Source organism: Seriola dumerili, unplaced genomic scaffold, assembly GCF_002260705.1.
Source record: "Seriola dumerili isolate Sdu_G_001 unplaced genomic scaffold, Sdu_1.0 BDQW01003009.1, whole genome shotgun sequence".
Classification (NCBI taxonomy): Eukaryota; Metazoa; Chordata; class Actinopteri; order Carangiformes; family Carangidae; genus Seriola; species Seriola dumerili.
Genome location: NW_019177264.1, coordinates 500,123 through 511,500, shown reverse-complemented (window position 1 = coordinate 511,500; position 11,378 = coordinate 500,123). Strand labels below are relative to the sequence as shown.

At 41.4% G+C, this 11,378-nt stretch overlaps 1 protein-coding gene and 1 long non-coding RNA gene across 2 annotated transcripts; one reads left to right on the top strand and one right to left on the bottom strand.

Moving 5' to 3' along the window:
- Positions 1-460: 460 nt before the first annotated feature.
- On the top strand, positions 461-2,257 carry LOC111239572. Its single transcript, XR_002665874.1, has 3 exons — positions 461-573; positions 913-1,002; positions 1,093-2,257. It is a non-coding gene; the product is annotated as an uncharacterized LOC111239572 (long non-coding RNA).
- Positions 2,258-3,278: 1,021 nt separating this feature from the next.
- prdm12 (PR/SET domain 12) lies at positions 3,279-6,508 on the bottom strand. Its single transcript, XM_022769482.1, has 5 exons — positions 6,280-6,508; positions 4,603-4,793; positions 4,292-4,447; positions 3,921-4,035; positions 3,279-3,742 (listed from the first exon to the last, which is right to left on the bottom strand). Exons 1-5 carry the CDS (start codon positions 6,506-6,508, stop codon positions 3,279-3,281), a joined length of 1,155 nt encoding a protein of 384 aa, XP_022625203.1.
- Between the last annotated feature and the right edge of the window lie 4,870 nt (positions 6,509-11,378).

The following is an 11,378-nucleotide window of genomic DNA, read 5'->3' as shown; positions in this document are numbered from 1 at the left end:
TCGGACAAAACAGAGGGAAAAAAAGAAAGCACTACAGCAAAGACTATTTGTCACCAAAGATGGAAACTCTCCCCAATACAATCTTCACTTATTTGTTAAATTTGTTTATTACATTTTCATTTCAACTTTCAGGTGTATGTTGACATGGTAAAGACTGCAGATTAAGAAGAGGTTATTATATATACATAAAGACTAATGTTATCATTTCTCTAATTAAATATTTTCTCTCAAAAACTGACTAATAACTTTTATTGCAGTTGTTATAACCAAATGCAGAATAAAAGGATCCCTCATCATTATACTCTGATCTGATCTTAGATACTGTCAGTAGAATTATCCCATTTGCATAATGTTCACTGTTTTCATGCCCATGAAGTGGCAACTGACACCCCAGTGAGCATCAGTCAGTGGACTATTAAAGGCTGCGGTGTGTAAAACGCTGTGTCATTGGCTTGTGGTGTGAGCGCACACACATCATAACCATGACTGCATGAGAGCAGCAGAGCTAGACTTCAAGACAAACTTATAAACAAAACAATTAAATTGGAGCGATGCTGTGACGAATATTCTCTGGTAAGTAAGCTATTAAAACTTTTTTTTAGAGAAGACAAAATTATAATAAGTTTTTAAAAACAGTTTCGTAGCAAACAGGCTTTATAAACTAGGTGAACTATGACATCCGTTTTCCCATAGACAACTTTATTCTTTTCAACTTGTTTAGAAACTAATTCTAATGAAGTCTTAAAACATGAAAATGCATTGTAGGATGGTGTGTAAAACAGAGCGTGTTTAACCTGATAGGGGTAGGATCAGATTACCTGCCCCATCGTTATCTCAGCAGAACAGACTTGGCAGCACCTTGGCTGACAATACAAACAGGTAAAACAATAATTCCCATCTGTTTCCCTACAGCACTGCGTCATGCCGCTGACTGGATAGCATCTTGCTGTTGCTCCTCTAAAAAGGACAGGACGGCAGCAGGATGTCTGTACCAGTGTAAAGGTGCTCCTCAGTGTGTCAAATATACCATTTTGAAATAATGATCTATGTATGTTTTGATGGTTAAACTGTCTTGTTTTCCTCACTCTGCAGGGCAGAAAGTGTGGACAGTCTCTGGTGGTGAAACACCATCCAGTCCGAATCTTCCTTAATTCCTCTCAGCAGAATGAACAGAAAAGATGGCCTTCATCTGTCCACATCCAGCATGTCGGTCTGTGTTGCTCTGCAGTTGTTATAATGATGACTTGTCTGAAAACTCCTTGTTGGGAAGCTGGATAATGTCTGACAGCTGACAATTGCAGCAGTGGCTCAGAGGTGACTTACACCTGTACCGTATGTACGAATATTATGGTAAAATACTAATCCAATGAATGAAATAAATTTTAGTTGAGATCATCTAATTGTCTGTGGCATGAATGCATCTTTACACCCTCACCAAGAGAGGCTTATTTTTCTCTTGTGAGACTATTTTCCTGAGTATCTGGCGCCACCATGTGGTTGTAAAAATAACCGCAGGAGTCAAATTACCTGACCAACTCAAGACAGAAAACTGCTTCATCAATTAGGAAACAATGTAGAATTATGAGGTATTTAATCACACCCCAACCCCCACCATAAGTGGGGAGCCACAGATTCAAAGAGGCGTCTTCATGGTTGTTTTGCCTCTTTGGGGTCATTTTGCATTTCTTTGTGGACAGTTTGTAACTCTTAGTAATTTTGTGTCTTTTTGTGTATGTTTTGTCACTCTTACTTGTTTTCTGTCACTTTTTGGTTGTTTTATTTCTTTGCTGTGTTTTTATCTCTGTCGTTTTGTCACTCTCAGTTGGTTTGTCTCAATTTGCGTATCTTTATTGTTGTTTGATTGACTTCCCAAAGAGAAACGTTAACAGTCACTTCAAACAGAGGCTCTGGTCCAGGGGCCCCTCTCACCCATTTGGCCAGTGGGCCTGGGCCCACCTGGCCCATTCACTGATTTGTCCATGTGCAGGGCTGACACACATAGACAGAGTCTCCCATGCACTTAATGCACCTTCGCTAAGCACCTTCTGACATTGCACTCGGACTGGAAACCAGAGCAACCAGAGGAAATCAGTGGGAACAAGCAACCTCCACATAGACTCTCCAAACTCCACCCACGCTGACAGGTTCAAACCCAGGATCCAGTGTGCTGTTTACCTACCCAGTGTTTTTACCCTGCCATTTGCTTTGACTGATATACTGGGTCTCCAACCACTGAGACGCTGAACAGGATACTAAGTTTAGAAAATGGAGATTTAGATTTATCACTCCTGAGTACAAGCATCACCAATAAAACATTCTCTCTGGATTTCACCACTCAGAACTCACAGTGATACGATCTTTACAAAAACAAGGAACCTTCAAATGATTTTCAAAACAGTTGCACAAATGCTTCATGAATGTTACTAGACTTTCACTACATTTTGGCATCTTCTATGAGCAAAACCCTTCAGAACTCAAACCCTTAAAACCTGGTATTTGGTCTGTATTTTACTCTATAAAGAGAACTGGTTAAAGTTGTTTCTCTGAGCCGCACATAAACAATAGAATAATAATAAAAAATTGTGAAAAAGGGATTCATTCTCACAAATTGAAAATCATACTGATTGTAATATCATATCATATCATTTAATTAGAATAGAAGAGAGCACAAATGTATTTACATTCAACATGTACATTAGCATACAATACAATTTTACAATTACACAGTTCTCCAAAGAATACAGTCTGTACAAGGTTAAAGTGACATTTCTCAGTTTACAGTGTGGAACAATGCAGCTGCAACGATGTACACTGGTAGCCACGTCCCTCATAGTTTCTACTGACTCTACAAATCTCTGACCGAAGGTTCTTTTCACCTGAGCTGGTGAGGATGTGATGAAATGGTGTAAAAACGTAGTACATATCTGTCTCGTCTCTGGTTTGCCGTGACATTTGACACGTGTTGAGTTCTTGAGATTACACAGAGAAGCACTGATTACAAATTATTAGTAAAATCTGGACAGAGGTGTTTTTTCAGTATATTTCAGCTTCCAAAATACAAACATTAAAACATCCTTCTGCTGGGGTTTTGTCACGTGATAGCCAAAGAAACAATCAATACAAATAAGGCAGTTTAAATGTTCTGTGTGAGATGCTCTACTGTCACATCAACTCATTTGTTCCCTTGTCTGATCAGGAGCCCCCTGTACTTCTCCACTACAGCTCTAACCTAAAGTGCATCGTTGTTCTGCCTGACTGTCCCTCCAGTGTTTCTGTCATCATAGCACCATGGTGGGGATGTGGTGAACCATTGGCATCTGGTGCTGGTGAGGCATGGCCGTCATCTGTGGGGGAGGAGGGGACACCTGTGAGCCGACGTCAGCGCCGGGCGCCACCGGCTTGTGCCGTGCGCTCTTCTGGTGCGCCCTGAGGCCCGCCAGCTGCGAGTAGGCGCTCTGACAGACGTGGCACTTGTAGGGCCGCTCGCCGGTGTGCAGGCGCACGTGGTTACGCAGCGTGGACGACTGGCTAAAGCGGCGGTTGCAGAAGCGGCACACAAAGGGCTTGTCCAAGGTGTGGATGCGCATGTGGGAGCGCAGGTTGCTGCGGGAGTTGAAGCCGCGGTGGCAGATGACGCAGCGCATGCGGCCGGCGGTGGTGGAGGAGGTGGAGGAGGAGGAGGAGGAGGAGGAGGAGGAGGAGGGGGAGCACGAGGAAGTGCCGTCACATGAGTGGGAGTCATCTGGAAGAGGAGACAAAGAAGAGGGAGATGATTTAAAGCCTTCTCAGTTTCAGTTTGAATCAAATGGTTGCTGCTGCCCTGAGGTTTACACTATGTTTTTTTTTATTATTATTTTAAAAGTAACCAAAACTTTTACACTGTTTAAAAAATGACCACTAATATTGATCCGTAAACTCACCATTCCTGCTTTTCTTCTGGTGCTCCTCATCTGTTCCAGGAACTCCGGGGATTCCCAGGAATGTGTTGTGGGTGTTTCCGTACCAGACAAGCAGCTCCTGGTCTGGTGGGATGGTCTGAGGGAGGAAGAAAAGAGGGCAAAGGTCAGTTAATTCAACTTCGCTGCTGCAACCTGACAATCACCATCACCAAATTACGACTCGCATAACCTATTCATTCCTCCGTCCGACCAGCAGGTGGCGCTGTTCTAAAGGCCATTTACATTCTTGCTGGCCTCAAATAAATTCCCCAAGAGCCACCGAAGGCCCAGTCCATCTTTACGCTCAGTTACAAAGTATTCATTTAGCGAGCTCTGTCCTGAGTTTCTCTCACCTCCACTGCCTTGTAGAAGATGCTGCTGCCGATCTGCACCACCTCCAGATTTTGCTCCTGCTCATTCCGGGCGCACTTTATGTAGGTCATCCAGCTGCGCTGATCCTCCTGACTGGCATCGATGAAATAACGCACCGTGCCGTCTTCATTGAACACCTGAGCGCACAAGGAAAACCGGTTTAATAAGAGATAAAAAATAATAATAAATTAAGTTATAAAACACTCGGGCGTCTTCACAGCTCTCAGGCCTTTTCCTCGCAGGCTGCGTAAATGAAGTCATATCATCACAGACTTGTCAAGTGTCAGCTCACCTCCCACATGAGGTTGTTGTTCTTGAGCAGGTCCACGTGTTCAGGGGACAGGACTCTCCCCGTGAAAGGGCCCATCTCGGTTCCCGCTTTGATCCAGGTCTTGGAGAAGATGCCCAGACCTTCTCCGGGGATCGAGCTTTGGGCGATGATCACTTCGCTGGGCAGCACCAGGCTGGACAGCTTCTGCACCTCTGCAAAGATAAAGCAGGAAACGTGAGAAAATGGAAACTGGAATATTGAGAGGGCCTGCGCAATTTATGATGTTAGAAACACAGACATAATATCTGAAAACTGTTTTTTTTGTGTGTGCATGAGTAAAACTGCACATAATATAATTTGGATAAAGCAGAGACCAAATGTTGTGAGTTGTTCAGCAGCGTGAGTGGATGCCAAAGTCTCTGATGAAGCACGATGGCTGGAGGAGTCCTGAAAGCAGCAAATGGACTGAATCTTATTTTAGTCACGAAATATTAAGCTACACCTTATCCTCCGTTTAATTCGATTATCTGGATGAATTGAACGTTTTTGTTGTGCAGAGAAACCCCCTTGGAAAGCATTTTTATCCGCATCAGAAAAGGGGGAAAAAGAAAAGAAAAAAAAAGATCGTGCGATTCTTTAATGTCAAAATCAAAGATTTTTTTTTTATTTGAGGCTGCGAAAAAGCCAGGCTGAATAGGGGTTAAATGGTCCTCTATTGCCCAGGGTCCAACAATTTGTCATGCTTCAGATGTGATATTCATTAAAGTTTACTGGAAAAGAAACGGCTAATTCCAAATTCATTATCCTTTTAAGAACTTTGTAGCAATAAATTTGCGCTGAATGAAACGAGGACTTGTTTAAAAGACTGAGGAATTTCTGCAACAAAAAAATGGAAAGGCGATTAAATGGTTGACATGCAATGAATAGCATTAGATTTAGCCTTCACGGTGCATTATGCGAGGAACAGCAAATCTTTTAAGGAGAGAGAAAGAGAAAAGCTCCGGAGCCCCATAGCTGCCAAGAGAGGAAAAGAGACTGTCCGGAGATTGATGAATGCGGGATAAAAACCCGGGACATCTCGAAGAAAAGAAACCTTTCTCTCTTCGAGGTTTAAGTGGAAACTTTCCCAGGTCAAGCACAAAGTTAACCAAATGAATTTAATGCCCCGCGTCTTTCAATCAGCGGCAGTTACACGCATAACAAGCCTCTAAACGCGAGGTCCTGAAGCTCCGCGAGGGTTAACGCGTTAAATGGCTCGAAATAACAGCAGCAACAAAAAAGAAAAAAAAAAGAAATGAGGGAAAGTGCAAAAAACAGCAACAAGTGAGTCAGGCAAACTTTGTCAAATGAATGTTTGGTTTCTCTGACAGGAGATCCAAATTATGTGTGAGGATATCATTGGAAAAACTGCTCAAATATAGCTGTCACGCTGAAAAAATGTAGTAAAAGTTTGTAGGGAATCGCATGAGATCTAGTGTAAGCACATTATTTATAAAACATATATTTATTTTATTAAAGCTATTAAAATAACTTTTTTTATTCCCATAAAGAAGCTATAAAAGGCTCATTTTATACACACCGGCTTGAATAAAACACTTCAAAATCGATCATATAGGCCACAATAAAAAAAACCTCCAACAGCAGGATGAAACAGTCAAAATGAAATCGTCCCACAATAAAGCAGCAGGTGAGCCTTACCTCCAGCGAAGGACTGAGCCAGCACCTCGGCGGTGAAGGCGGTCTTGGGGCTGCCGCTGCTGCCGCCGCTCTGCCGCTCCTCCGCCAGGTGTTCGCCCAGCACGTTCCTCCACCTGCCGTACAGGAAGCTGTGCAGGATGTCCGAGGTGATCACGTCCGACAGCGAGCGGCTCGGACATTTAAATCCCGATTTGAGAGCCAAAGCGTCTGCGGGTAGCACTGAGCCCATGTTGCAGAAAACAACAACAACAACAACAACAACACCAACAAATAAAAAAGAAAGAAAGAAAGGACGAAAACCCTGAGGATGATTAACAGCGGTGCAGCTGCAAATATAGAGCGATGAAAAAGAGGAAGAATGAGGAGTGGACCCACAGAGCTGCTCCTCAGTCCGTCCCTCTGCGCCAAACTGTCTGTGCGTAAAGCTGCCTTGCCTGGCTCAGAGGGTCTCTTTATATAAGTGGCTGCTGTGACCCCTGTCTAATTACTTATTAATGACACACCCCTCACCGTGTGGACCTGCCTGCTGCACCGCAACACACCAGCAGAGACATTAAAACACACAGCAGAGAGAGGGGAGGGGGGTCGGGGGAGAAGGGGGCCAAAACTTTATTTGAGTCACTTGCCGGAATCGAATTTAATGCAAATTTTTTTTTGCAAAGCTGCAAACGCATGCTGGGTAGTCAAATGACAATAAACATATTTTACAATATTTTTTTTAAGATCGAAAACCTGCGAAACAGAAAGTGTAAAGTGTTTAAAAGTCTATGAGCGTAGAAAAAATAGATTATAGTGCAAATATGCTGCACTTTGTGGCCCATGTGAATATGTAGTCTAACTGTACTCTGTTTACACATGTGCACCAACTAAGAAATAATGCAACAGACATAAAAACTAAAACTAGAATTTAAAAAAAAGCACTGCAGGTTCAGTTGAAGTGATGAGTTGTGTCCACAGAAGTGGGTCATTGAGTCTGGGAGCTGCTCGCTTATTTTTTTCTCAGGCATTTCGTATTCATGCTGTGGTAATATTAATTTTTGTGTGTGTGTGTGTGTGTGAGAGAGAGAGAGAGAGAGAGAGAGAGAGGAGTTAGCGCGGGAATAACAAGAATGGAAACAAGCTCGATGTGTTTTTGTTTTTTTTTACAGCATTGTTCGCATGCAAAAANAGAGAGAGAGAGAGAGAGAGAGAGAGAGGAGTTAGCGCGGGAATAACAAGAATGGAAACAAGCTCGATGTGTTTTTGTTTTTTTTTACAGCATTGTTCGCATGCAAAAAATGCAAAGCTGCTTTGACGTGGTTCACTTTTTCAAGCCCTTGTTGAGGTAAGCGGTTTAATATTCATGGATGTTCGGAGCCCCCTCGGTATTGTGACAACGTTTAGATGAGTATATACGGCCCCTTTCTTCTCTATAGTCACAGTCCTCTGTGTTTTTTCCTCTCTTGCCTATTTTTCGGGCTTGATGGACTGGGGCTAAATGGGCAGTTTTCCTTCTTTTCCAGCAGAGAGGACATCTTTATTCCATCCCGGGCTCACAGGTTTCCTATTCAGCTCCCCTCCAAGTAATGTCAGGGCCCTGAAAAGTGCTGCAAATCAATCTTTCATGGTGTTTTGAGGGCAATTTGACATCCATGCACTCCTCTTTTCACTCCAACAACTACAAGGGGATTGTCCGAGAAAAGAAAAAAAAAACCGGGCAAGTTGTGCTCTCTCTTTCTCCTTCTCTTTCTCTGGACGAATATGGACTATGGCAATGTAATGGGAAAGAAGATATGGCAACTAAATACAATAGCGGAGAGTTTTTTGAGCAGCAGAGATAGTGAAAAGGCAAGGTGAGTGACAGGGCACGAAAAAAGATTACTGTGAAACAGCTGCTTTTTATGAGCGGGCCCCTCCTACATTTGTCTCCTTTTCCCAGATGAAATTTCTCTGCTCTTTCAATGGGATTCTTTCTCATCTAGATTGATTTACATTTATAGCATTCATCGCACAAATCCGAGGTAAATGGCGGGGGGGACAGAGGGGTGGGGCCGCTTCTTTATTAAAGAGGAATTAAATGAATTGAATTGGGGTAACGCATGGATTTGATTTGCTTATTTATGCATTAACCTATGGCATTATTTGGAGCTGGTAAAGCCGCGGGCATGTCAGCAATAGCAAATCATCCTGCTTAGCTGTTCCATTGTAAAACAATTTAAGCCATTATTCTGTCCATTTAAAGCTTATCAATTTAATGTGGATGATTGACAATTATTGCACAAAGAATGCGGTAATTGTTTTATTTCAAAGAGCTGCTGGGAAACCTATCAAAGAAAAGCATTTGTTTGTGGATAAATAGCAGAGTTTTACGCTCATCAGGAGAGAAACCAAACAGCCCGGGGAGAAGAGGCTCGATCATGTTAAAATAATAGATGGGGACGTTTCAACTTTAATGACAAAATAACAGCAAGTAAAAGATACATAATGGGAAATTAAGAAGTTTTAGATTTTGCTCGAAAATGTTGGTTTTCTTTCATGTATTTTGCTGCTTAAAGTGAGAATTATTGTCCCAGAAAGTGGCTTTTCCTGCTAAAATATAATTTGCATTGAAACGTGCGTTGCTAAAATATTCCCAATCACACACACACACACTCACACACACTTCTGTAAACTGCTGCCGTCTAACCAGCTGGGAGAAGAGAGTGCAGAGTCTCTCGGGATGCTCCGCAGGGTCATTAAAAACAGATTAAGGTAGCTGCCACAGTGTGGAGGAGACTGAAGATCGGCTTATCTGTTGCAAAGGTGAGAGGGCTGAAGTCCCTCCTCCCCGCTAAAAGAGCTTTTTTTCCCCCTTTTTCCTCCCCCCTCTCTTGTTGGACAGGACAGGGGGGGTGGGGTAGGACACCTGCTTGATTTGGAGGAGGTGGAGGTGTGTGTACCTTAATTTACACAGCAGGGAAAACGGTTTTAAAATTATTTTAGCCCACACTCTGTTGACTTCAAACATTATGACCTGATTTAATGCAACATATTTTTTAAATTAATTACAATTTGGAGGTACTTCTAATTCCATTGTACTAAACAAAATATAATCAACTAATAAAATTTAATGTAATGTTAAAGGTTAAACTTCCCAGCAGTATCTAAAGCAGCCCCACCTTTACCAGCTGCAACATAATGATGCTTACACATTAATGCATTAGTTATAATATAATAATAGTAATATATTCTGAAATGGGTAATTCTGCAGAATGAGTACTTTTACTTTTGTTACTTAAAACCTATTTAACACTAATACTTATGCAAATTTACTTCAGTAACGTTTTGAACAAAGGATTTCTACTTTTACTCTCTACTACTGTTTTTTCTAGGCTGTTACTGCTATACTTTTACTTATGTAAATGTTCTGAGTACCACACAGACGTGCTGATTATTGTGATCATGTACAATCAATCAAACTGATCGATAAAAGTCAATAATAAAACCATTCCTTGCTATAAAGTGGAGTTATGATGCAGTGAATGAACCTTAGTTTGTGGAAGACGTACTCTGATCTTTTACTTAAGTAAAGGGCATATAGGAATACCACCATGTAAAATATTCTCCATGGCAATTAAATGCCCTGCATTTAATATTTTCTTCTGTTAAAGCAGCCTACACAACTATTATCAGATGAAAGTAAAGTGTCAAAAGTGCAGAATGACTGTTTTCATACTGTTACAGTACTGTTTACTGTCACTGGTGCCTTTTGAGTACATGCAGTATTTTAATGTTTAAACTGGTTGAGATACAACGATCTGTTAAATCTACGGATTTAATCCATAACAATGCATCGAGTAAAAAGTATATTTGCCTCAGAAATGTATAAATACAGGTATTCAGTAGCAGAAAATGCAAATACTCAAGTAAATTTCAAAGTACAATACTTATGTCAATGTACTGGACACAACACAAGCCTACAGAATGCAGACAGCAGAACATTCATTAAAAATGAGAAGAAATCCAAAAAAAGATGACGCATAAATAAATAATTCCATGTGTATTATTACCCTCCAACAACATTTTAAAGTGTATGTTGAGCTTTTTTTTTGTTTTTGTTTTCCACAAGATTTTTTTCCCCAAGAAAAGAGTTGATGCATTTGGTCAGTTTTAAGTTGTAGATTGAGATTTTGTTGAATATTTTGTCACTTGCCCCTGAACATTAAATAAATCCTTTGGGCAGCACTGTCCCAAACTCGAAACATACTGTATCCTACTTTAAATATCAGGATTTAAATTCTGCAGCATAAAATAACCCCCGCAGGAGGAAAAGGTGTCCATGAATGATATTAATAATAATCGTGCCTCTTAACCTCCGTCTGCGAACCATCCTGAAACAACTACATTATTAGACGCCCACGTTAGACCACCAGGTCAGAAGTGTCCACGGGGACAGCACGTTAAAAAGGAAGAGGATCAAAATCAAGGGCTGGATTTGGAAACAGCTGCACAGCATCAATGTGGGGGCCAGTATGGGGCCGTGCAGGGTCCACTGTGGCAGGAGCCTCCCTGCTGAGCGCAAAGATGTGCAGTGACAAAAGCTGGAAGGAGTCTGGAGGGGGTGGAGAGGAACATCTCACTGGACAGGAGCCTGAGGGATGAGATGCTGCTACAGTTTACATGCGAAGAGAGGGAAAGGATGGCAGTATTACATGGATTGTTTAGGAAGCAATGAGACACGGAAATGTAGGAAATCTGCTAATAATGAGCAAGTAAAAGACTGACAATTGTCATGGAAAAAGAAAACCATAAAATAGCATCATCATTGACCAAATCACCATGAAAGCACACCGATAATGTATTTTGGCGTTTAAACGGACCAGACAGATGTGGATGTTGATACCAAACAGATTATAAAGATGGTGCTCATGTCAGGTGTAAAAATAAATTTAGGAAATGTAATTTGGGGGCAATTGTATCACTTGACAAACAATTTTCTGAGGACAGACACAGCTTATTACTTTGTTTAAATAACATAAAAATGTCAAAATTTCAACAGTATTTGTGCAGATATTTTAAATAACTGACATATGTAAATGAAAACTTTTCCCACAAGAAGCAGTGAGTAAAGAACTCCTCTC